This window comes from Miniopterus schreibersii (genome assembly GCF_964146895.1).
Source record: "Miniopterus schreibersii genome assembly, chromosome: 8".
NCBI lineage: Eukaryota > Metazoa > Chordata > Mammalia > Chiroptera > Miniopteridae > Miniopterus > Miniopterus schreibersii.
In genome coordinates this window covers 11,411,254-11,438,129 of record NC_138109.1, presented here as the reverse complement: position 1 = coordinate 11,438,129, position 26,876 = coordinate 11,411,254, and the positions used below count along the sequence as shown (strand labels likewise).

The 26,876-nt window shown below is 44.1% G+C and overlaps 1 protein-coding gene across 8 annotated transcripts in view; it reads right to left on the bottom strand.

The window, feature by feature from the left end:
- UBR4 (ubiquitin protein ligase E3 component n-recognin 4) overlaps positions 1–26,876 on the bottom strand; it is a 118,951-nt gene that overhangs the window by 34,240 nt on the left and 57,835 nt on the right. For 5 of the 8 annotated variants that reach the window (XM_081146133.1, XM_081146137.1, XM_081146138.1 and 2 more), the window contains 25 exons: positions 26,542–26,663; positions 25,779–25,890; positions 23,950–24,080; positions 23,655–23,832; positions 23,086–23,190; positions 21,437–21,574; positions 20,462–20,636; positions 17,112–17,208; positions 16,365–16,472; positions 15,777–15,893; positions 14,638–14,847; positions 12,792–12,941; positions 11,246–11,473; positions 10,399–10,477; positions 9,472–9,717; positions 8,510–8,678; positions 7,869–8,013; positions 7,007–7,092; positions 6,218–6,305; positions 5,760–5,953; positions 3,914–4,153; positions 3,392–3,530; positions 2,547–2,672; positions 2,303–2,431; positions 1,164–1,507 (listed from right to left, as the gene is read on the bottom strand). In XM_081146133.1, the coding sequence (XP_081002259.1) occupies positions 1,164–1,507; positions 2,303–2,431; positions 2,547–2,672; positions 3,392–3,530; positions 3,914–4,153; positions 5,760–5,953; positions 6,218–6,305; positions 7,007–7,092; positions 7,869–8,013; positions 8,510–8,678; positions 9,472–9,717; positions 10,399–10,477; positions 11,246–11,473; positions 12,792–12,941; positions 14,638–14,847; positions 15,777–15,893; positions 16,365–16,472; positions 17,112–17,208; positions 20,462–20,636; positions 21,437–21,574; positions 23,086–23,190; positions 23,655–23,832; positions 23,950–24,080; positions 25,779–25,890; positions 26,542–26,663 (3,856 nt within the window). The remainder of the gene's footprint in view (positions 1–1,163; positions 1,508–2,302; positions 2,432–2,546; positions 2,673–3,391; positions 3,531–3,913; positions 4,154–5,759; positions 5,954–6,217; positions 6,306–7,006; positions 7,093–7,868; positions 8,014–8,509; positions 8,679–9,471; positions 9,718–10,398; positions 10,478–11,245; positions 11,474–12,791; positions 12,942–14,637; positions 14,848–15,776; positions 15,894–16,364; positions 16,473–17,111; positions 17,209–20,461; positions 20,637–21,436; positions 21,575–23,085; positions 23,191–23,654; positions 23,833–23,949; positions 24,081–25,778; positions 25,891–26,541; positions 26,664–26,876) is intronic. The other 3 variants (XM_081146135.1, XM_081146134.1, XM_081146139.1) reach the window with 3 other exon arrangements.

Sequence of the window (26,876 nt, the reverse complement as noted above, 5' to 3'; positions counted from 1 at the left end):
ATCCAAAGTCCTTGCAATGGCCAAGACCCTTCAGGATTTGGCCCCTAGAGACCCCTCTGTAATCCCCACTCCCGTTTTCCCCACGACATCCTTCCCTCCAGCTACACAGACCTCCATGTTGCTCCCCCACCATTCCTGGCACAGCCCTGCCTCTCAGCCTTCCACGTGCATTTCTAATGCTTGCAGCTAATGCCTTCCATATCTGCACAGCTTGCTCCTATTTCACACAGCTCTTTGCTCCAGTATCACACCCTCAGAGGTGTTCCTGGACCATCCTATCCTATACAGCAATCCCTCCCACAATCAGGGTCACCACCCAGCTTTACTTCTCTTCACAATCTAACCTCCTGACACTTTACTATGGAATTATCTGCCCACTGCAATTCTCCCATCTAGAATAGAGGCTCCAAGAGGGCAGGGACTTTGATTCATTTACCACTGTATCCTCAGAGTCTAGCACAGTGCCTGGCATTCAGCAAATGCTCATTAAGTATTTGCTGAGTGAATAAATAAGTAATGTTCATCAACCACCCAACACGTTTCAGGGTTTAAGCCACATACTCAGTAAACACCCACATCCAGCTCTGGGCACTGTGTCAGCAACCATTAAGTCCTCAACAAGTGTGAGTTACTACTCACATGAGTAATTTCATCCTCACAGTGAGCCGTTAAGGTGTTTACTATTATCAGTATTTTTCAGGCAAGGAAAACTTGGGCTCAAGGAGTTAAATAGTTTATCCAAGGCCCACAGTACAAAGTACCAGATACTGAGCCTAGGTCTTTCTGATCCACAGTCTAAGCTCTTAACCACTAGGCTCCACTGCTCCACTGTCTTCTTTTGGGTGAGTCTCAAGTCCAAGTGCCTAGTCACTCCCTTCTCCCCCCTCACCAGAACTCAGATCACTTCCTCAGGAAACCGCAGTGGAACCAACAAAGCACAGTGCAAGCCAGTTATACTATTTACACAGGGTTTCAAGTGCTCCCTAAGTTCATTCATCTACACCCTGGACAGCTTCCCATTTTTTCCTCTATGATAAGCTGGCCAAACTGTCTGGCAATAAGCAGCATAATTCTTTGCACCCTCTAGTGTTCCCGGCATTGCTGATGCCACCAACCCTGGTGTTAGAGGGAATTACTACCCCCACCATGATGCAGGCTCTGACCGAGTTAGGAGGCACATGAGCTGGCGGACCTCCTCCCGCATGGCTGCAGAGCCCCTACGGAGATTGTAATCAAAGAGCTCCCGGATAAGGCCCTGGGAGACCAGGATGTGCCTCAGGGCCGGATTGGAGGCCAGGGCCCGGAGTAGTGTGATGCAATGTTCCGTGACGGCAGAGGCGCAGCCATAGCACTTGGTGGAGGATGTGTGGCCACAGCCCAGGACGGATAAGGCGCGGTACTGGCTGGCAGTAAAGGTGGGCTGCACAGACGTTCGGGACGATTTGGTGGCCGCTTCCCTCTGCTGCAGATCATATTCCAACAACTCTTTGCGTGAAGCAAAGACTTTCTAAGGGGGAAAAAAGACAAAGGAGAAAGAAATTAGCACTTAAAATAAGGAGGAAGAGGAAGTTAACTAGAAAGCTTTGGTGTGAAAAATATTTTACATGTATTTCTAACTTAACCTTCTGGATAACCCAACCAGTTAGGTGCTTTATCCCCATTTGACAGAGAAGAAAACAGGCTCAGTGGGGTTGGTTTTACCAAGGTAAGTGGCAGAGTAGGAACAGCCTCTGATCACAGGCACATGCCCTTAACTCCTATGTAACACTCTCACAGAGAACAAAGGCAAACATCAGAGCTGCAGGTCCACATAGCAAAGACGGCACACCAGCAGCTTGGGTGGCAAGGATACTGGCTGCTTGCTCTCCTTGTCTACATGAGCCTCCAATCCCATGGAGATCAATATTCTACCCGCTATAAGGCCCACCCTGGTTGAACAGAGTTGGTACGCCCTACCCATCTAGCCTGCCAAAATCGCTTTTAACAAAAAAAGGGAATCGAATCTTGGCGCCCGGTTTTTTAAAACCAGTCACTTCTCTACTAAAAGATGGGTTGTGAATGGTCAAGAACAAATCTATCCATTATTTTCAGTCTTCTGGAATGAACTCGGCTCTCTTGACAAGCACCAGAAACCACAATAGGAGAGAATTTGTGTGGGGCAGCCACTCGGACTGCTTTCTCAGCTGGACTGGGCAAGGACCACCCCAGGAACTGAACTGCTGGATGAAAGCAACAGGGCTGCTTTGAAAACAATTATCGATAACACACTCTAAGCACTGTAAAAGTGCTCCCATTTCTCTACCTGAATGATTTTGGAGAGTTCATCAAAAGAGTTCTTGCAATCTCCACAGTATTCCTGAGCCAACTGCAGGATGTAACGATTCACACTGGCTGAAGTGGAACTGATGCCCCCAGCCGAGCCCGAGTCATCCTGCAACCCAAGAGGAAAACTGTCAGCCTTCCACCAAGAGATAGTCTCTCCTGGGGGAAGTCTTCTGATCATGATCCAGAACCCTCTTCAAATGCCCCTTCCAATTTGGGATTACCTGGGGCTTCTCAGGAGCTGCCTCATTCACTTTGCAGAGCAGGTTCTCCAGCTGTGGCCGATGTCCCATCAGCTGATGATACACTCGATCAGCTTTGTCTAGAAGTGTATTGATGTTAGAAACAGCCTAGACAGGAAAAGACACAGACGTGCGTGTGAAGGCTTTTCAGCATGATGGCTTTCTCTGAGGAATCTGAATGGCTAACAGTTTACTGAAACATTTCCTGTAAGTCAAGTACTGTACATCACATTATTTCTAATTATTTTTAAATAATATACAATGCATGTCTGGCCTGAGTGGCTTAGTGGTTGAGCATTGACCCAGGATCTAGGAGATCACGGTTCAATTCCCGGTCAGGGAACATGCCCAAGTTGCAGGCTCGATCCCCAGTACGAGGCGTGCAGGAGGCAGCCAATCAATGACACTCTTTCATCATTGATGTTTCCATCTCTCTCTCCCTCTCCAGTCCTCTCTGAAATCAATAAAGATATATTTTTAAAAAATAAAATAAAACAATAGAAACATATTTTTTTAAAGCCTCCTTTAAAAAAAAAAAGGCAGGGCAAGCCACCGACTTCTTTCCAAAACCTTTCCAAATCTAAAGTTATTTGTCCCTTGAGATATTCTAGTTTATTTCCAACACTTTTTCAAAATCCTATGCAAACCATGTGTTCCAACATGTCTTACTCTATTATTTGCTCTCACCCAAAAGCCTGGCCCTGAAAATGGTGCTGAGTTGAAGACTAGGGCTAGAAGAAAAGACTAGGGCATACTGCCCTACACCAGCTGTGGAGAAAGCTCAGATCAAAGCCATGGCTCTGAGTCTGAGATGGATGTGGCCTCACCTTCTTCCGGTCTTCTTCATTCTCAATGGGATCCACAGCACAGCAAGGCTTGGCATAGAGCATGAAGTCGAAGCGAGCATATTTACAGAAGCCACAGGCATTGCAGAGAAAGGGATCCTTTTCATCATAATTGATGGACCTGAAGAATCAAAGTATTTGGATCAGGCGGGTAGCAGAAGTTTGGTGGTGTAGAGGTGACCCAGTAAGGAAATGGATTGGGTCACATCTATACTCTGGAAACTATTGCAGGGACAGTAACAAACAGGTGAGGATGACTTGAGCAACCAGATAACAAGAAAGGAAAACCAAGAACAAAACTTAAGGACCCATCCGCCCACCAAAGGATGGGCACATGCGCATGCGCAACCCCCCCCCCCCCCAGGCCATTCTTCCCCCTCTCTACCTTTGAACTCCACACTCTACATACCCATAATTGTCTAACGATTGTGAGGGCATCAGACACTGAAATTGCCCACACTGCGACTCTTATGGAAAAATACGAAGCAACAACTACTTGGTTACCTGCACTTGTGACACTGATAGACATTCTCTCCACAGTTGCCGCAGACCCCTGGGTTGGCAGGGACGGAGGCACTACAGCGTGGGCACTGCAGGGTCTCTGTGGAGGCCTGGTAATTTTCATAGAAGTCTGCAAACTCAATCATCAGGTTGGAGGCCACAATGGGCAAGGGCAGGTCAATCTTCACCTCTGTCTGCCCAGGGGTCAGTTGAACCTTCTTGGCTTTGTGCCAGCGAGCCGGCCTATGAGAGACAGTGTCAGATAGAGGGGAGAGAACCTGAGAGCCTGTCATTTAAGCCTCAGTGATGATGGTCTGATGAGACAAAGTCTGTCCCTAAGTATTTTTCTAAGGCAATGAAGTGGTTACTCTAAGACCAAGAAATCTGGCAAATAGCAGCACTCTAATTTTTAAATATTTTCCCACTGCCTTTTTTCTATAAAAAAGGAGAGAACATATGAGTGCTTTAAGATGTTCCATATGATAATCTTTGAGATTCCAAAAAAACAGAAGTCCTTTTCAAGGGAAGATCTTATTCCAAAAGTGCACCACACTGAAGCCTGTACCCTCGAGAGGACCATGATGATGGCTGATGACTGCCACAAGTTCCCATCACAAATACTACCTCAGAATGATAAAGCTTAGGTTGCTTTAGAGAGACAGAGGGACACACCAGAATCTGGACCAAGTGCCAAGTAGAGTCAGAGAGAAAAGGCATGTAATAACCTAGGGGTAATTATATTAATACAATTAGAGCCAACATTTACTGAGCACTTACCACATGCTAGGTAGGCTCTGTTCTCAGCACTTTATATATATATGTACACACACTAACTCACTGAGTCCTTAAAATAACACCTGAAAGTGAACTTATCTCTATTTTAAAGTTAAGGAAACTGAGGCTACATATAACTCCTCCAAGGTCGGACAGATAGGCAGTAGAACTGAGATGTGAATCCAGTCTTATTCCAGAGTCTAAGTGCTTTACCAGCACCTTCACGGACTCTACACAAAGAAAAGAAAATCCCCTCCTGCAGAAGGGAGTGGGGTTATCCCAGAGAGCAGCTTCAACTTGCAGTTCCCCAGTGTGAACTCTGCTTTTCAAAGGAAGGTGAGAAAGCTTCCTTTAGGCCGAGCTCCTGGTGGCCATTTGTTGACAAGGTACACTCCAGCTTTATTCTGCCTCTCAGAATAATGCCAATAGTTCCAAGTCTTAATGTTTGGGTAGTACCTACCCATGTTCTCTGCCCAACAGCAATGCCTGAGACTTCAACAAGAGATCTATCTCTGCAAAAGTTAGCACTATAACCTGCTAGTACCTTCTTTAGCCCATATACGACATGCCCGATACAAATACTGGGATCCGTGAGCTAGAAAGATGCAACATCAGCAGATATAGAGGGAAGGCACCATGCAGAAATTGGGAGGACCATGCACTAGAGAAACTTCTGGAGAAATACTGCCTGCTCTGTGCGCAAGAGAATAGCATCTAAATCCAAATGACAACTACTTCCCAATATAGATGGTTTTATATAAAAATGGAACTGCTCTAGTTAACATGGGTATGAGAAGCCTGGGGTCCCCCACACTCAGCTTTCCCTCCCTAAGGCAAGCTGTTGAAGGATTTCCATGGAGCCTGGGGGCTCCACTGGACATGACTTTAAAATAACCCTTGTCAATATTCTTAGAAACTGGTAATTTCACTTTTGTCCCCCTGTCAAGACTAAAGTGGATAAGAGGACGTGCTGGACCTCTAGGGATGTGCTACTTTACAGGATTCCAGCAATCAAAGCCATAGGGGTTAAGCCTTTACAAGTCTCCTGCCCCTCCCCAAGTGTGAAAAGCCGTACTTGTTTTTCAACTCCACGATGGCCTGCACAGTTCGGTTGTTGTAATAGAGGTTGATAGTTCGCACCATCTTGGTCCGCTTCAGGTCTCCAATTTTCACTGTCACTTTGCTGATGGTGTGGCTGCCAATGAGCTTCACAACTTGCTGGGTGGTGGTGTACCGGGTGTCCACTTTAATGGAAGACAACTTGATATACTAAATACAAGAGGACACATAAAACACTGTATTATTTGAAGGCTACCGGCTCATTCTGTCTTCTTCAAAATTCACCACTGCAACCCACTCTTTATCCATGGATGAAATTTCGATTTAAGGTAACAAGTGTGGCAGGTAAGCATTCATACCCTTGGTGACCAAGCATTAGGAGAGGAACACCTATGTGGCAACAATCAATCTTGAAGTAAGAAACCCACTGGCCCTGTGAGCCTCAGGACTGTCCACGCTGAAGATGTCACTTACACAAAACGGCACTTCTGGATTATTACACACCAGGCAGGGGTCACTCTCCAGGTAATAGCCATCAAACTCCACTAAGCCAGACAAGGTGCTAAAGAAGAAACCAGTCTCAGCATAAAGAAATTTTCATCTTAGAAAGCACTGAGCTTCATAAAGAAGCCATGAAAAGGCCATGGCTCACTATTCCCCAAGGCGATCCCCACCCTAGTAAGAACACAAGGACATATGAGAAATGCCAACAGGGTTTAGAAGTCATGGGAAGGAAATTTCAACTAATCGACCTTTGATGTTTCCTGTTCCTGAGCTTTCCTGAGGTCAGGGGGATACTAAAAAGTTACGTTAAAGTTTGACTCCAAGAGTCACAATTAAATATACTAAAAATCATTGAATTGTATACTTAAAATAGGTAAATTCTGTCTTATGTAAACTGTACTTCAATGAAGTTTGAAGAAAAGAAAAAGGACAGTCACTATTAAACCTTGGAAATAGTCTAACCAATGTTCTCTTTCAAAAGTTTTTTTTTAATGCAGCCATTTTCTGCAAAGTTGTCGTATTTGATTTAGGCTTAGACTGTTGAAACTAGAGACCTTCTTTAATTACTGCTTATCAAACCCAAATTCAGCAATTAAATTTTGAGAAACTTCTATGTGCAAGATGCTAGTTACAAGGGAGGGATTCAAAGAACAACTAGACAGGGACACATTGATTCATATGTAAGAGCCAATCAACATGGAGAGAGCAACCTGGATTGTGGACTGAGCTTCAACAGGGAGAAAGCAGAACAAAGCTCACTTGTAAATGTTGGAGTTGGGATGGTTGGTAAGAATATGGTTTTGAGTCCGCAGAATCTCCACAGCCTTCTGTGAATATTCCTTCAACTGAAACAGAAGTCAATAAAGGACGATAGTTAAAGCCCAAGGAAATGTCTTATTGGAAAAGACCTTTGTCTTCTGCTTTCTAGATGATACTGCCCCAGAAGTACCAGACTTCTCAGCCCCCATCAGAATCATACAAAGCTAGGCCTAACTCCTAATCATTTAAAGGATTCTATCCTCTTTAGAAGTTTCCACAATCTTACGATAGTCCATCCTTTTTAGACCTTATAGAGGAAGATAAGTTTGATTCTTAAGGAGAAGCCATGCCCAGTCGGCTAGATCGCAGTTCAATTCCGGTCAGGTACATGCCCGGGTTGTGGGCTCGATCCCCAGTGTGGGGCGTGCAGGAGGCAGTCGATCAATGACTCTCATCATTGATGTTTCTATTTCTCTTTCTCCCTTCCCCTCTCTGAAGTCAATAAAGATATATTTCAAAAAAAAAAAAAAGAAGCCATGAAAAAGTTATCTCATTGTAGAAACACTCTAGGGGATGTAGTCAGGGCTGTTAGAAAAACCTGAAAACCAGAGGAGCACTGTCTTTACCAAGCAACTTTAATGAGTTGCATTTTCTTCCCGCTTGATTTACTTCTATTGGCTAAGCCAATTTCAGATTGTACTTTGGTGCTAGTATATATTATCTATGTAGTATATACCCTGAGAGTGCATATATATGTCTACAAGAGGTTTCATATATGCACCACCTTTAGGAGTTGGTAATAATGTTCTTAACTCATATTAAAATGGTGAGTTAGCCCCTTAGACAATAAATCAACTGTTACCTTCTTCTCCGTTTGTGGAGTTTTCAAGGAGAAATATCCTAATAAGTCCACAAACTGGGCAGCCTTACGACCGTAGGCTGGGAGTTCTGGCCATATGGACCACATCAGATCTAGCAGGAGCTCCTGTTGAGATTTGCTAGAGTTTCTGTAGATAAACAACAGTTCATATCACCAAGCAGCAGAAGGCCCAGAGGTTCTTTGTCAACAAGGCCCGGGTACTAGTTTTGTAGATATATCTATTTCCCCACAACTATGAGTTAAGTTTGAATGGTTTTGTTGCTTTTTTGACAACTGACCCTAACAAATGTAACAGTCTTTTCCTGTCTTTGGGATATGGTCTATTCCCATCATCCAACATTACTCCATGGCAGTAAACAAGCTTTGTTAGTCTGAAAAGTCAACAAACTTCTAAACACAGCCTTCTTAGTGGAAAACAGATCACCTCTTGCTTAAAAACATCAGTTTAATAGCTAAAAATCAGGTAACTCAATGAAAAAATCTGTAATAGTTAAGACGATTCTCAGGCTGGTGTAAATATTGAAACTGTGACCGTGAGTGTGTAACATAAAACCAAGGCAGAACTACACCATCCACTCTGGTCCCAGACCCATGCAGACTATCAAAACTGCCCTGCACCCTACCTGTAGATATGCAGTGTCAGGCAGTGGGCCTGCCAGCGCACTGAGGAAGAATTCGACTCTAAGAGGAAGCAACGCAGAAACTGGACCAAGGTTTCCTTATCTGCAAATTTGTTCAGTTGGTTCACCAGAGCTGTGCACAGCTGGTCCTCCTGGCTGCCTGCGCTCTCACCTGCAAGATCAAGGTAAGAATAGGAAGAAGTGGGCTAGAGTCACACAGCCAGTGTTACCATGTAGAGAGGGAGGGGAGGCTGACCATGTCTAAAAGTTTGAACTAAATGGTTGTAATCCGAAAATAACTTTCAGTTGCTTCCTGGGGGACAAAAGGTCAACCCCATATAATAATGCCCCCTAAAAGGCACAGAATAGTGCCTATAATTAGCCTGGCACTAAACAAACACAATTATACTGGAGGAGAAATAACCTTTCAAAAATCTGCCATAAAAAGCAGTCAACATAACTATACAGCTACCTGCACTGAGAGATCTGAATAATTAATTGGGAGACTGTGAACCACCTTCCTTGTTTTCCACTCCTGATCATCTGTCTCAGGCCTCAAAGGACATGAAAAGCAGTGAAGCAGACACGCATCTGCCTTTCTGATGGTGAGAGGTGGGGTAAAACAGCTTGCGTTTGTAGAGCATTTAACAGTCACAAGGTGCATTTATAAGCATCACTTCATTTCACACTGACAATCTTGCCACAGAGCAAGCATGATTATTTCACAGAAAAAGAAACTAGGCCTAGTAAAAATGTTCAGTCTACTGACCTTCCTATCACTGTCACTCAGAATGGGAAGTCACACTGTTTAAGATGTCACCTTCAACATAACTGAAAATGCCACTGAAAGTAGACACTAGAGGGCACCTGGGTTTTCGGTCCCCCGTGCCTCAGGAGAGAATGAGCCTCATGCTCCGAGAGATGAGAGCGCATGGCGGGGCCACCTCGGCAAGGCAGCGGCTCACCCTCTTTCTCCTTCTCCTTGTCTTCCTTCTTGCTCTTCTTAGTGGACGACTTTGACTGGGCCGTGGCTTGTCCAGAGCTGGTGGCCACAGGGGCAGCGGAGGCGGCGGTGCTGGAGGACCCTGCCGAGGCCGCCAGAGCGGCGAGCACTTTGCTGCCGCACAGGGCACAGGAGAGCAGCTGCAGCAGCACCGGCGACACGCCCTCGTCCACCAGGAAGCTGACTTGCAGGAGGAAGTACAGGACGGCTGCCGGCAGAGGAGACGGTGCTCAGCTCTAGGACGGCGGCGCAACCACCGGCACAGGAGCAACTTCTCCAGGCGGCCAAGCCGCCCTGCGGCCCCAAGCTCCCTCTAGTTCTCTCTGCGGACTGCTGCCGGGAATCTATACCCTCTGGGCAAATGCCTGACAGGTATCGTACCGCCACCCAGAGACTGGCTCCTGGCCTCACTTCCTTGAATAAGATAATTCTCTAGACTCCACATACTCCTCTGGAGGTCAGATACTCCTACTTTGTGCCCCTGTAACATCCTACATTTTGTCTACTGGCCCTTATCACTCTTTCACATTTTTACTTGTCTTCTTTGCTAGGCAGCATTCTGTCTATACAGTCATGAGCCACATAAGGACAATCTGCTCAAGGATGGACACACATATGACCGTGGTATATCACATAGCGTAGGTGTGTACAGCTTACACCACGTAGATTTATATAAGTACATTCTATGATGTTTTTCACAACAACGAAATGGCCTAAAGACACGTCTCAGAATGTATTCCCATCGTTAAGTGGCATGTAACTGCACATCTTGCTCCTGGCTTTATATCTCTAGCATCCAGTTTAGTGCTTGGCATATAGTAAGTAGCCTCAATAAAAGTTCTTGAAAGAATGAATGAGTAACAACAACCAAAGGAGCAGCACTGCTTACAGTCATCTTTGATGCAGAATTTCTGCCAGTTGACGGTTCGCTGGGCAGCAATCTCTGCACAGGCTTTCAGGTGCTCCATCTGAAATGGAAACCAATCAACAAAAATGAGTACCCTGCCAAGCAGCCCCTCGGTACCACACGTGCTGCCTAGAGGGGTCATCATCCTGGCTTTAGATGCAAACTGAACACGGCCCTCTGTGCAAGGCTGATCTGGGTGCCCTGGTGAGCCGGGGACCAAGGCCCACCCACAAGGCTCTTGCCAACCTCCTATGTGCAACTCCCCACCAGCCAAAGGCCCTTTGTTTCCAGGCCACTCAATAATGCAGCAGGAAAGATAGGCCATGGCTTGGAAAACCACAATCCAGTATACTTTTTTCTTACTAAAAGCACAATAGTAAGGATATTAGATTAGGAGTCTTTAATACTGAAGATGTCCCTTCTAGATGCTCCTATGCAACATATTCAATTACTCCCCAAAGTACAAACAGTTTATCTTCAGGTAGTAAGACATAATTTCTTTAGCATTCAAGGACAAGAATCAGAAGTGTACAAATTTCAGGCTGATCCTGTCCATGATATGAACAAATGACGCTGGTAAAAAACCCAAGCCACTCCTCCTCATAATAGAGGAACCACAGCCAAGTGGGGGTGGAAAAGCGAGGGACGACTCTCAGACCCTGAAGCCAACTATATGTGGTGGTGTAGCACTCATTCAGGTATTAAGAACCCTGATCCCAACCCTGTCCATGATGTTCTCTAAATACCTAAGAACCCTGTACAGCTCCATCCAGTTCACATGCCCTCATCACATGCCCTCTCCCCACCCTACCATTTCCACCCCTCGTACCAGGCTGATGAGTGTATCATACTGCAAGGCGGAGCCTGAGCTGGCTGTCACCACACTTGCCCGGAGGAATATGCCCTGTTCCTCCAGCAGCTTCTTGATCCCACGCACGTGGGAGTCCAAGGTGTGCAAATCCCGGAGCTGGCGGTACTTGTCCTTTGATCCACAGATGAAGAGCAGAAGTTTGCGGACTTGCCGGCGCACAAATGGAGTCTGTTGGATCATCAGGTACTTGTGGGGAGAAACAACACAGTCAATGACTCTGGAACTGTATCTGTAAAAGCCCTGGCTCCCTGGCTTTTAGTGAACTGTTATTAAAAACTGGTGAGAAACACAAACCAAGCTATTTTCTTGCAGCCAAGCTAGCCTCTGGTGAAGTATTCCTTACCGAGGCCAGGAGAAAGGCATAGAAAGAAGTCAAAGAATGAAAAATAGCCATATTCCTGCTTTCCTTCCTGAAATACTCAGGAAGCTGGCCTGCACTCCGACCCACCCAGAGTGAATATGTAAGGGGGAAAACATTCAGAATCTCTCTTTCAGGTAAAAGAGGTGGGCAAAGAGGTGAGGCTGTTACACACACCTTGAAATGGTCACTTGGAGTTTGCTAACAGATCATTCGTCCTAGAGTTAATCTCATGCTTGCTGTGGTTACTAAGCTATGGTCTCTCAGCTGGCTCTAAACTCACCCCGTAATACCCTGCTGCTCTGTGATGTCCAGTCCACAATTATGCTAACTGCATTGCTTCTTTGCAACTGGCTCCTACCTCTAGTGCCAAAAGGGAGCACTAGAGGGACACTGGAAAGCAGGAGGGAGAGAAGGGACTTGCTGCTTCCTCTCTGCCTGCTAACCTAGCCACAGCCCTTTACCCTGGCAGCCTCCATCATTTCTTTAGTACTCAAGGACAAACCAACTACAGTTGGTTCTAATCATCAGCTTCTTTCAGTACTTTCAGAATCAACCACATCACATCTCCACTCCTCAGAGCTCCTGAGGTGTAGCAGCTGCACCCCTCCTCAGATCCGCTGGGCCTCCCTCTTCATACACAAGGCTGCTGGTAGCTGCTGCTTACAGCTACTATCTCTGTGTACTTTAGCATTCCCTTTTAATCTTTTTGCTCTATCAGTGGCCGTTTAACCAATTCCCTATATTAAAATCTCTGTTAATTTAACTAGTATATGTTCTGTTTTCCGGACAGAGTCCAAAGTATTAAACTTGCCTATTATCATTATATGTGGGGGAAGTTAAATAGACAGAATCAGAAACTAAAGTAGATGGCTTGCTTTGGTGCACATCTTCCACAGGGTGGAGCAAAAGCAGGTGTACAGGTGTTCGTATGGAAAATAATACAATAATGAATAAATAATAATACAAGAAAAACTCTGTTTCGCATACTCACAACTGTAAACATACTTTTGTTCCACCCTGTAGTCTACTGCACAGGGTAAGACCTAGGGAAACACTCTATGAGGGTTAGGATGAAACGGGGCCACAGAGGTAGTCACAGATGATGTGTCCCTCTCCTCCACTAGCACTGCTCATCTCACTTACCTCTGAGAGAAAGTAAAACCAGGAATGATCAAAGACAGGAGGTGGGATTCGAGAGCTGGTGTCAGCGATCTTTTTGATTTGGTATGGAAGCCTCAGTACCATCTCTGTTAGAAGCTGAGTATAGGCCTCAAACACATCAGCAGCATGACCCTGGGAGAACATTTGTGTAAGAACCGGTGACTGACAATTGCCATGACCATACCTAAGAAAAAGGCTGGTTTACTGCTCGCTAGGCATACCTTATGGTAGAGCTGGTCAATGGCGCCTTTTGCAGCCAGAGCCATCACTGGCTACAAGTTTAGTTTACAAATCAAGTAAGGCCCAGGCTCCTGGGCAATTTCATTACATGCAAAGGTTGCAGTAGAGACAGATCTCACTGCTCTTAGACGTTCTAACGTTTCGCTCTGTGGTTTTTGACATTGGATTGATTATATTCTACTTACATAAAACTTAAGATTAGAATGGGAAAATATTTTAAAAACTATAGCAGGGAAAGATTCCTTTCTATGACAGATATAGTCCATTCCCTAGAAGTAAAATTTCCACAATAACAAGAAATATTTAAATAATCCAAGGGGGCCAGGATCACTAAACTCAGTCGAGATCCTGGGTTCACAGCACACAGACAGGCAGGAGGAGTACAGAGCGATTTGAGGACAGTGGAAACAACAGCTATCCTAAAAGCTGTGTGGTCCCTAGGAAGAGTCTGCACAACCTTTTTCATATTCAATGACCAGTTATTTATTGGTTCTATGCCAAGCACTGGGAGCATAAATAGGAGTAAAATATGGTCTTTGCTGACAGTTTGAAGGAAGACTCCATGCGTGCACAGGGAACCCAGGGAAACGCTATCTTGATCAGACTTGACAGCAGGGTAATGTTTTCCCTAGGATCCGATGCCTGAGCTGGGTCTCGAGGAAGAAGTAGGAATTAGCTAACTGGAGGAACACAGGGATGCAGAGGGAGGGAGAGGAAAGGATTTCCAAAGGGACAGCATGTACGAAGGCAACATGCCACATGTGAGGAAATGTGCAACGTAGTAGGGCTGCATGCAGGGGTGTTGTAGGTGAGAAAGCTAGACAGTAAGGTAGATAGCTGGATCCTCAAAGAACGTTTGGGCCAAAAAGTACTAAAAAAACCACCAAAGGGTTATTAAAAAGAGAAGGACATGATCAGATTCCTAGTTTATGCCTGTTGTACTCCTATACTACTCAAAGCAGTTCTGAGTACGCAGTGAAGCACAGCTAGTCCAACCCATTTAGCTCTGCCACACAGACTCAGTGGCACAGAAATGGTAACAATGAGCATTCACTGAGCATTGGTATGTGCTGGGCACCGTGCTTTACAAACATCACCTAATTCAGTGCTCACGACAACTGTTTAAGGCAGATGCTCTGTGTACCCTCATTTTCCAGGCATACAAACCAAAGCTTATTAAGGGTGGGTAGAACTTCTCCAAGCCTCATGGTTAGTGAGAACTGGTCCTAGGGGTCTGTTCCCAGACTCACCTGATCAGAAAGTCCATCTTCTAAACTAGCGCGTTAAAGGGCCTCTAATGACAGCAGGAGGAGTATCTGACATACACATGAGGGCATGGCCCACTACTGACAAGGTGACCTTGTACCATCTCATCTTTTTCTAAGGTGAGAGGACCATGACTATTTGATTTCATTCAATTCCTCGGGTTTACAAAGTGGCAGGACTCAGGACCCCATAGAAGGGCATTTATTAAATCATACTGAGAGTAAACCGCGCCAAGGAATGCAGGCTCCCTCCTTCAGCTCCACTCTCCAGGTGTGCTCTGGATGAGGGACAGGGTGGCTCTTTGTCCAGGGAAAGCCCTCACCTTCACATACTGGCGGAGGAAGAACGGGCTCATGTCGGGTGGGGAGGAAGTAGTGTGCGGTTTCAGCAACTGGCTGGTAGCCACAGGCTCCTCATCATTCTGTTGGCTCTTCCAATACTCCAGCAAGGATTTGAGCACATGCAAGCAGTAGTCCACAGCCCCAGAGCTCAGCAAGGCTGCCGCGGTGGCACTGGAGATGAGGGAGGAAGACTGGGAGGGAGAGGTAAGAATGGCTTATAAATGCAGCTGGGTGTTGGGGAGAGGAAACACACTCACAATAGAGTTAGTTGCCATGGAAGTGAGTTAGTTGGTCTCTTGAGTTAAAAGTTTCCCAACTAGCTCAAACACTTCCCAAACTCTTTTGAATAATGGCATGGTAAGAGAAAAGAAACAGAAAAACCCCACCAGTTCTCAGCACTAATCTCCCTTCACACACATGCCAGAGGCCAAGAGGCAAGGACCAGAGAGCCTGTCCTCCTGGAGGGCATGGGTTTTCTTTTTCCTTGGGCAACTAGAAAAGAAGACCATTTCAAGTAGACAAAACTTTCCATTAAAGGCACTTTTTAGCAACCCCACCCTCCCAGTAGGGGCTTATCATAGAACCAGCTTCCACAGGAGATGGGGTGAGCGATCATATGAATAAAAAAGCAGGAGAAAAGCCGCTGTAAATAAAACCATTAGGAGAGCCTTGCAAATCCAAGGAAACTCCACAGCTCATAAGCTCATTAAGATTGGATGCAGTTCAGCCTCCATTTCTACCTTCTCTGCTTTGTGTTAATCTCCTTTCCACCACACACACTGCTTTCTCTCTGCTTTATTACCATACCTTATAGCAACATACAGTGGGGAATCCTCTTAGCTACTCTGCACCTTGCAGAACAGTCCCCTGCTTTTCAATAATGGAACTTCCAAACCCTTTAACCTCTCCAGTGGAGGGAACTGTTGCAAAGATCAGGACTTGGAAGGGATTCTGAAAAGAATGGAGGCTCTGTTCTTGAAGAAGTGACAGCTTAGAATCTAACTCCTCTGGAGCAACAATGGCCTTACTCTAACACAGGACTATCACCTCTGCCCACAGCTCTAGGACCAACCAGACAATCCTCTTACCTTTCCCCCACATAAGCTCAAAGCAAAAATACCTCACATATGGAAGACTTGGATCCGGACTTGGTCCGGGACATGAAGACACTCAGGAGTCTCATTACTACCAGATGGACTTCATTCAGGGCACTGCGCTCGTTCTTCTTGGAGACGTCCTGCAGGCAGAAGCAGAGCTCAGAAGCTCACACTTTTAAGCTTGAGACATTCTCTGAACAAGATTCCCTCAAGCCTATCACCACTAAATGTTCCTCAGATGGAAATCAGAGACAAAACAAGGTCATTTATCCTGGGACTACACCTGGATTACCAAAAGCCTGATACACTTAGGAGGCCATATTAAGATAGAAACAACTAATTTACTGTTCTGTAGTTCCTGGAGAACTACAGAAGGTCTATGAAGGCAGGGACTTTATCTTGTTCGTCATTTATGCCCAGGTCCAAAAGTATGCCTGTGCCAAAGGAGACACTGAAAACAACTTTTGTTGAATCAAGAGAACTAGAGCAGAGCCCTCAATGGATGGTCATCCCCTAAAACTAGGGGCAGTTCTCTAAGAGAAAAATAAAAAAACGAAGAACCGATCTTAGCCAATCCCTATTTCTCACACAGTATGACTCTTAAATTTTACCTTTTTGTCCATGCCCAGTTCAGCAATAAGCTGGGAGAGTAGGTTGTCCAGGGCTCCCTTGTCTTTCTCATCTTCTCCATCCAGATCTGCAGTGAGCATCAGAATAACCTAGAAGTCAACAGAAAGAGAAAACATGAAAGCCAATTCCCTAGAGAACAACTCGAAATACAAGGTGTTTCAGAAGAGATCTTATCTTCTGGACTTCCCTGTCAATCATAACGGTAATCCATGAAAAGGTTCTAAATCCCAAGGTATCCAATGTTTAAGTGTCCAGGGTCAGAAGAGTCAAATTTTGGTATTTACCAACACCTGGCATCACAAAAAGTGTTTTAAAAAGTTTGCAAAACTAAAAGACTAACTACATTACGTCCAAAGTGGACTGAGATGGGGCACTGTGCTGTGCGAAGAACTAAAGAACAATTCTGCCCAAGAGGAAGGCAGCTAGTGGCGCAATAGCTATCACACGACCATACTCTGATGATAACATGAATGAACAGTCTCTATAGACTAAGATTCTCTGGAGTAGACTTTTGCTCCTGGCTCTGTCAATAACTAACTGGATGACTATGGACATTTTTTAAAAAATTCTCTGACCCTCAGGCTTCTCATCTATAAAATGAAGGGCTGTGACTTTCATTTCAAAATTGAATTCCATTGTTTTATGACCTAATACCAAAGCCTTGAGATGTCAGCATGCTTAATGGTAGTCCAACTATAATGTGACAGACCCAGGCAACTGAAGGGTACCTGCATGTATGGGATGGCTCGCACACCTCCAACATTTCGTAACTGGGGCAAGGTCTGCAGTAGTCTCTCCAACAGCATCAGACGGACCATGTGCAGCCTAAAAGGCCAAGAAAAACACATAAACATGAGCTAGTATACAACCTCTTACCATTTGAATATAGGTCTTTCCTCTTGCTCCCAAGGTAAACAAGGCACCTACTGCTTAGGAACAAACCTAGCATTAAAAAAAGTTAATAAATGCCTATTTGGTATACCAGCAATAAAAGAGAAATCTCACTCTGTTAAAAGAGAGCAAAACTATCACAAAATACATTTAATGGTACTGAAAACCTACTACTGGAAAGTTAAAATATTTCTCAAGCAATCAGGTCCTAGCCATTCTCAGTATCAAAATCAAACCTTCCACAGTAAGCACTATGGGTTTTTCTCTAGCACATGGCCCTACTCTGCCTCCAGGCATTATTTTCTGGCATTCTTTTATCTATAAATTCTGTATCATCCAGCTGCGTAGTGACCCAATCCTTTTGTTCTCATGCTTCCCAAGTCCTTAGGAAGGCCAGTCACTACTTTATACTCTCCTCTCACATCTTTTTTTTTTTTTTAAAAATATATCTTTATTGATTTCAGAGAGAGGAAGGGAGAGGGAGAGAGAGAGATAGAAATATCAATGACGAGAGAGTCATTGATTGGCTGCAGCCTGCAACCCAGGCATGTGCCCTGACCGGGAATTGAACCTCAATCTCCTGGATCCTAGGTTGATGCTCAACCGCTGAGCCACGCCCAGCTGGGCTCCTCTCACATCTTGTCCATCATTTTTCCTCGTGCAAAATTCAATTTCAACACTACCTTTCACATACTAGACCCAGGAGATCTCCCATATACTCATTTGGCCACTACCTAGCCTTCTTCATTTGCAGATATACAACTGGGCTTCCATACTAAGTGTGCCCTTGGACCTCTAGTGAATATGCTGATTCCAAAGGAGCAATATGAAAATAAATTAGGGTCTCGTTGACAAGTTGGTTGGTAGTCTCGCCTAACACACAACACGGTCTTATGCGGATTTAAGAGTTTATTTGCTAAATGAATTAATGGATTCACTCTCATAGTAAACTGTTCTTCATTTTACTTTATGGACTATTTGTAAGAAACTATATGCCTGTATATTTTTAAGTGTGATTTTCACATATTACATATCCTAGCAGTTATCAAGAATATTTTCAAAATAATAAACGTCTGAAAGAAAGTACAGTGTCTTATTTGAATAATGGTTATCATTCCAAAAAGAACTCGAAGGAGTAAGCTAAACGTCCTTTAGAATTCTGTAACATATAAAAGGCCACGCATGCATTCGTGAGTAATTAGGCCAGCTGTGGGGGACTACAAATGAATTCGAATCAATCAGGAATGACTGAGGTATAAGCGAAGAAAGCTGAGAGGAGAATAGTGGTTCTGCACTTTTAGGATATACGTAAGCTTTGAGATGGGCTACAATCGTCATTCTTGGAGAACACGCATGGGAATGAACACACACACAAAGGAAATCCAGCAAAATGAGCGTGTCTGGACCTGGACCACGATCAAGCCAGATCACTAGCTTTCCAAACTCTTAGTACTCTTGAAACTTAACCAAAAAATTAAACACTACCAAATGTTAGAATTTCTTTCTCTTGTGACTTAAAGTAAAAACAATTCAATTATATTATTTAAAATAAGTCACCTAATTGTTTAATTAACTTATTCCTGAAAAAAAAAGTTAAAACCACTTTAGAGATTTCTATTACCAATATGGTTAGGTTACTTCAATTGACCTTCCTGCTAAAAACAACTAAAAAACTAAAAAGATACAACATCATTGTAGAAACAATGATGAATCTCAAAACATTTCAAAGAATTGAAATCACATATTCTGTTCCCCAACCATAGTAAATTAAACTATACGTCAGTAACAGAAAAATAATTAGAAAATCCCCAAATGTTTGGAAATTTCGAAACATGCTTCCCCTGGGCCCAAAGACTAAATTACAACAGAATTTAGAAAACATTACCTGAACAGCAGTGAAAATACAACATAACAAAATAAGTGGGCTCCAGCCAAAACAAAGTTTACAGGGAATTTTAAAGAGAAATATATAGCTTCAAACATGTATTTTAAAACCGGTTTAAATCAATGAATTAAGCTTCCATCTTATAAAGTTAGAAAAAAAAGGGAAAATTAAACCCCCAAAAATAAAGTACTAAAAAAAGTAAGCAGAGAAAGGAAATGATAAAGAGTGAAAATAAAATAGAAAGCAGACTTACAACAGAGAGAAAAAAAATCAAAGTCAAAAATGTTGGTTTTTTTATAAATAAAATTGACAACCTCTAGCAAGACCACATTATCTGAACTCATGGAATTAACCTAGAAATCACAGAAGGAGAAAATAAAAAAGATTAAGTAGAAAACCCCTTTATGTTAAAAAACAAATTCCAACAAGATATCATCAGTTACACTGAGCCAGGCGATCCTCATCAGAGGTGCTGCAAGGGTCTGAGTGGAGGTGGGAGGAAATAGTAACAGAGACACTCTGATGCCCTCTGCAGTCTCTGGTGCTTGCTTGCTTCCATGGCCTTTTTTCTGATAAAAATCATTCAGTTCAAAATACTGACTCATTATTTCTACACTAATGTGATAACTGTGGGCCTCAACAAATTTAACAAAGACTATATCACAAGTGAATTTTTAGGTTTTTCTTCCTATTTCTCTAGTGACCTCTTGGTTAAGAGAATATACTCATTCCACCAATCCAGCACAACCACCACCAGAATGTCTTGAGGAAAATGGATTAGAATTTTTAGATTAGTTTCAATCTGCCAAGTGCTCCACCACTGGTGTTTTTTAGACATAAACATGTACTGGCTCTGTCTTCTCCATTACCTTATAAACATGCTGAGCAAGCAGCTACTTCTAGTGTATATTTAATAACTACCACTGTTGAGCCTATAACAATGCCATGGTTAAAGAGAATGCTACAAAATAAGTGCCTGGGTAATGATGAAACGAGAAAGATTTGCATGAGGATATGTTTTCATGACGATCACTTCTCAGTGACTAAGGAACACAAGAAAGCCTTAGGGAAACTACTTTCTATTCTCTCTGCATTTGATTTGATGTCATTTTAATTAGGACAAAGAATGCAGATTCAAAACACTTGCTAAGATTTTAAACTGCCTCATGAGTTTATCACCTTTATATTTCAAAAGACATACACTGTTATCACCCACTCCACCTCCTGCAATGGATCCATCATCCTATCCCTAAAGTATTTTCCCACAGTAAGCCTCTTGACTGAGAATGACCAGGTCCTGACCTGTTGCTGGTGTGGACATCTCCTTCCCCTTCCCCTTCTCCTTCGCCCTCAGAGCCATCTCCTTCCTGGTGTCCGGTGGTGGTGCTGATGGCGCCAGTGCTTGAGCTGACACTTCCTGGTCCAGCCGGATGCCCCTCTGCTGTGGCATCACCGTAAGCACTGCTCCGGCCAGATACTGGAGGGAAATGGTTTAAAAAGCACAAATCAACTCCCAAAGCATGATGGAACCCAATGCATTCTGAAGTCAACAACAGTTAGATGGCTGGTAGCTGTAGAAATTTTTCCTCTGTGTGAGGCTATATAGGATGATATTCACATTTTTGACCCCATAGCACTATGTAAATGCCTCTCAAGAAGCCACTCATCCACCCTACAGAACACAATATCTACCTACAAGACTGATCTTAATCTCAGCTACTGATAAATTTCCATTTCACAGATTTGGTAATCTAGACATTATTGACTACTCTTAATCTCCTCCAAAAAAGATTTTCACATCCAGACTGATTTATAACATCAAACCAAAATGGCTATCTTGCTTCCTCATTCTAGAGCCCCACCCTATCAGCTAGCACATGGTAAAGATGACCTGCCACATTAACACATCGAGACCATTAACAATGATTGCCCAAAACATCTTACCCTAAAAGGAGCAAACATCAGTACGATGGCTTTCAAGGTCATAGCATTATTGTTTTAGAGTAATCATGATTTGGGATTAGGTATGTCAGTGCTCTCTTCCACTATCAGATAATTAAAAGCTACCAAAAAATATCCCAGTATTAACCTCACTGAGCTTAAGCTATTATCACTGAACACTTGAAACTCCAAGGGTGAGGTCAAATGAATTCCATGAGGCTTTCAATGAGTCTCCAAAGCTTTCCCTCTGCTGAAACGAATCCCAGCACCCAGGCAGGGATTCCCATTTTGTCCCCACCCTCTGCCCAAGGAGATCAGGGTCCCAAGCCACATTACCACTGTGCTCGCCAGCCACCGAGTCCACTGCACTTCCCCCGCTCTCCGAGCCCACACTACCACCATGGTCAGCAGGAGAGGTCCGAAGGGTGGAACCATCAGTCGCTGCTGTGCTGCCCTCGTCATCTGAGGCTGGAGCTGAGAGAGTAACGAGAGCTGTTACAGGTAAAAACCCCTCCTTGGGGCGAAAGCATCAAACCACATAGTGCAGAGGACACAAAGCAGTTTATCTGTCCTGTGATCAAATGAAAAAGGGAAAGATTTGCTTTGCTCATTAAGAACTAACAGAAACAAACACTACACACGGTGCATTACAAACAGTACTGAGACAGAAGTGGAAACCCAGTTCACTGGGCATTTCCTTCGCTGTTACATTCCAGTGCAAGAACAGTGCAGAGATTCAGTGAGAATCTGTGACATGGACACTCAGTTTTCTAGCTAAAATGCTTCACAGTCACCATTGTGTAGGTGTTACTGACACCTCCTGAGATTGGAAAGTAGCCATTAGCATTCGAAGCACAGAACCCTGAATTTTAATGAGATTTGTTTTGTATGAGTCAATTCATGCTTATGTTAGGGAATCGCTTCTGTGAGCTCCTGAATCACCCGTGTTTCCTTTTAATCGGGTGGCCCTGAGGGGAGCTCAAGGGAAAAGTTCACACCTAATCATCCTCATCAGATGCTAATAATGAAGCAAGGAAATTCCCCAGAGACAGCCACAGCATCCAGGATCAGGGCTGAGCTGAGACAGGAGGAAAGTGCTAGATGAGGAACATGGGGGAGGAAAGCCAAAACAGCCACAGAGCACAGTAGGAACACAATTGGAGCAGCATAACAGCAACTTCCAAGCCTGAAATGACAGCAACTGAAGGGACCAAGGAAAGCAACAAGCCATGGCAGCAGGTGACAGCCAATCTCTCTTTCTTACCTATCCAGGGTAAAACCCCCAAAAGGAAAATAAAAAAGAAACAAATACAGGGAAGAGTCAATCTGAAAAACTCCAAGTCAACCCGTAAATTTACTCGGGTTGCTTTCCCAGCAGCTTCTTGAGATGTTCCATCAGCTTCTATTTTGGTCCAACTCTACTAAGGAATTTTTTTTCTTATCAAGTTAGGCAAGAGATTTAAAGTGAAGACAAAATTAGGTCTGAAGATTTCCTATGCATCTGAATTGTGCACTAAATCCCTATCTCCCACGCTCACAGATCCCTGGTTAGCCACACCAACCTACAGCTAACTTGGCTTTTTGCAGCTTCACTTTTATTTGTAAATGAAAGGAGTTCAAAGGTATATAATCTCTGTATCTTGTCTTTCTTTGAATGTTGTCTTAAAATGTTAGGACTCTGATGAAGAACCCTGAAAGCTGCCATTTAAGCCCTAAAGCTGATCAACCTGCAAGCTGCTCTCTTGGCCTTTCCTCAGGGAATTAGCTGAAGCCAGGCAGCATGCAAAGTGTAGGAAGCGAAGCCGTGAGCACCCTTGCCGAGCTGCATCAATATGCCTTCCACATCCGGGTTTCCAGAGCAAAGGCAGAAGCGGGAAGTCCAGAATGGCCTGTCAAAGCAGCTGCCCGTTACACTCTCACAGCATTGGAAACGAGGCCTGAGGGTCCTGGGGCCCTGAGCCATGCTCCTTGCTGTGGACAGTTACCTGATGCTGTGGTGTCAGAGAGGGTTCCTGCGTCCAGAGAGGAAGAGCTGGGTGCCTGGCCGGACAGTCCCAGGCTCTGCAGGCCCAGGGCACTGCTGCTGCTGCCTGGGAAACAAGTGGAGAGTGAGCACAGCATCCCTTCCAGGTCCCATCCACAAAGCTGCCTTGGCCACCTGCTGCCCTCAGGAGTCTAAACTCGCCAGCGTTAGACGCCCTCTGGCCTAGAGGAAGTTAATCAACAGCTACTGCTGTCCAACCATCACATTTGGTTACACAGATGGTGGAAGGCTTCCTTCAGCTCCGGTAGGGCACAGGCTGGAGGAATCTAACAGATTTGGTAGGGAACAATCCAAATGCCCAAACTAACAGAAACTACGAGATTGGCTCCCAGAATGAAAATGTTACTACAATCCCTCTCACTCTCCACCTGTATCTCTGAACAGCTCTCACCCAGATCAACCTCTCCCCAAATCTGGGGACAAGCTAAGTCAGCTGCACATCAGTAACTGCCAAACCCTCTTTCCTGTGCAAGGCCAATGGGCCGCTGTGTTCCTGGCATTGCCTTCTACCTTGTTGGTCCTGCTGCAGGCTCAGGGCAATGGCTAGTTCAACCATGGTCTCGTCATCTGCATCAGGCGGGATGTCCAGCATGGGGGGGAAGCCCTCTGCACCTGCCAGCAGGGCCTCCAGGGGAGAGGGGTTGCCATTGTTGACATTTTCAGCTGTTTCCAGGACCATTGACTCAGACTGCAGAGAGAGAGCTCTGTCAGTGTCCCACAGTAACTGGTAGCTTTTGGAAGCCCACTGAATAAGAACTGGAGGAGAGTTAGGGGCCCCTCTTTCCCTCTCCAGCTCCAGACTCACCACCATCTCAAAATCTCCATGGTCCACCTCACTCTGTTCCTGGCTTTCCTGACGGATGTGCCCACCACTTGGGATCCCTGATGACTGCATTTTCTCATCTGCATCATCGTCATCGTCATCATCCTTGTCTCCTAAGTCAAAGAAGCCAGTCACCTGAAGGTACTTCGAGGTCTTTCCTCCTTCAGCATGTGGTATGAGGAGTCATGGAGCAAACGAAAACTAAGACAAGCTACCAGCTGGCACCTGCACCTTGGAGGTGAACTCCAGCGTGTTAAGCTCATGACTCCTGGGCCTGCAGGGTCTGGGAAGAGGGGGTTGGCAGTGACAGTTTGCCCCCCTTAGGAAAAGACTTTTTCCAGCTGATGAAGGGGGGCGGGGGAACCCTGGATTCCAAAGGGGATTGCCATAAAGCAGAGAAAGCTAAGACCAGCAGGCCCACAAGCTCCCACCAACTCTCAGGAGGCTTTGGACAAGATAGGAAAAATAAATAATAAATATCCATTATCTGTCAGGGCAGCCTGAGGTGTTACTTTACTATTTTCTTCCAAAACAACTGGGTCAGTGAGGTTTTCACACTACATAATCATTATGAGAAGAACCAGCACAGAAACATAAAACCATAGAATGCAAGCTGAGGACACTGCTACCAGTCCTGCCTGGCCAGCTCCTGTGTGAAGGGGAGAGGTCTTCTAATAAGGGAGAAGTCAGACTCCTAGTTGTCAGAAGATGGGAGGCCTTGCCTCCCACTAGATGGGCTGGGAAAGCGTGTGAATATGGCCTTGATTGGAAACATACATCTCTGCACTCTAGCTTCTCACCAAAGATGCACAAACTGTTGCCTCACTCATCAAAAGCTTAGATAAGGTAAATGATATTCAAGAATGATTGAAGGTCACAGTATGAACATTCCTATAGACCTGCACTGTACCACACAGTAGCCACCGGCCACACGTGGTTACTGACCATTCAGAATGTGAGTGGTCCAAATGGAGATGTGACATTAGTATATACTACACACTAGATTAAGACTGCACAAAAGATATTTTTAAAGATGCAAAATATTTCACTAATAATTTACACTGAATACATGTTGAAATATTTTTATATACTAGATTAATTAGTTAGTTTCAACATACTTCTTTTTACTCTTTACAATGTGGCTAACAGAAACTTGACAATTATGTATGTGACTTTCATGGGAAATTTACTTCTGAGGCAAACCAAGTAATCAGACAGTTAAATAATATAATGATAATATTTAGATGCTTTGAGAACTACTGCTACTAAAATGTTAAATATTATGCCCTCAACTTGTGTCCAAGTGCATCATGAGGGAAATCTCTTGCAAAATCTGCTATCAAACACTATAGGGAAGACCACTAAGGATACTACCCCCTAGGCAACAAAATGGACCCTTAATGTAGAGCTTTTATGCCAGGAAGTCTATTTTTCTTGAAAAATGGCTGCTTTTCTTCTTTAGCCACTGTGATTTTATAACTGTCCTTGTGCTATTCTTACTATGACTCTTGGGAAGCTTTCAGCCAAATATATGATCTTCACATAACAACTATGCAGGATCTTTTTTTGTATCCTTGGCTTGATTTTACTATTGTACCTTTATTTATTCTGACTCTGATTTTATTTTAATTCTACTTACTATATGCATTTTTATATGCCACCATAAATTCTTTACAGAATACGGTAGACTAAAAACAAAGGATATATAAACAAAAGTCTTGAGGACCCTGGTCAACATGGGCAGCACGTGCTCCCTTCTCCCCCCCTTCCCACCACATCCACGTGAGCCTAAAACCCAGACCTCACATTACCCATTGGCGTGTTGCTTCGAGGGGAGGAGGGCAATGTCACATGTCTCCGCTTGTTCCTGGGCCTTAGGACTCGAATTAGGGCTTGTTTACAAGAGAAGCTCACGGCAGGATCCTGAGGTTGAAAGGAAACTGTCATGCTTAGGTTTTATATTTTTCATGAAACTTGTCTACAAAACTCTCCTCTCATGGTCAATCATTTACATGCACGTGGAAGACTCACCTACTCTCACTGGCAACCCTTCTAACCCAGTTCAGCAGTAAACCCATTTCCTAACCTGGTATATATAAGACCCACTCACTACATGCTTGTATTTCAGTTTCTGGTGACTGGCAGGTCATTTGCTCCTGAAGTCACTCTGGCTCTCTACAAATGGGTTTTGGCTTTGCATCAGATGATCAGGCTCATCTTAACCCTGCTAAAATCCATATTTCAGACACTCAGATTCTATGACAGAGTCACTGGAAATAGATCTTGATGATGATCCTTCATGTACTCATTTTAATTAACACCTAACTTAGCACTGAGGAGCAATAACTAGGACATTCCTGGGGATTCAGCACTAAACAAGACAAAGTAAGTCCATCACCTCTTCAAACCACTTTTTCCCACAGGATGAGTAAAATCTTAAAGTTTTTATGGATACTCAAAACTCTTAATTCTCATTATCTCCTTTAAGCCTGTTTTACTTCATTACTGAGCAAACTTATAAAAAAATATATTTCCAGACATTCCCCAGCTGTGTGGGATTGTAATGATACGTACAGGACATAGTAGCATCTGCATGTAGATCTTGGATGCTGTGTTAATACAGTCCAGTTCACATGTACAGTAGCCATGGATAATGTCCACCAGAGCATTGACAGTAGCTTCGATATGAGTGAGGCCTAAGGGGGAGAAAAATGTAACAAAAAATCTTCTAACATTTGAGTCTAAGACAAAAGTAAAAATTCTTATCCCCACATAAAGGTCAAGCTAACAAAAATAGCTAGCACACACATAGCAAAACAAACAAAACACACATGCAGACTGTCAGCATTGTTTCTTTTATTAATAGTCTCCTAATCACCCAAACTATCCTCAAAAGCCTTTCCAGATAT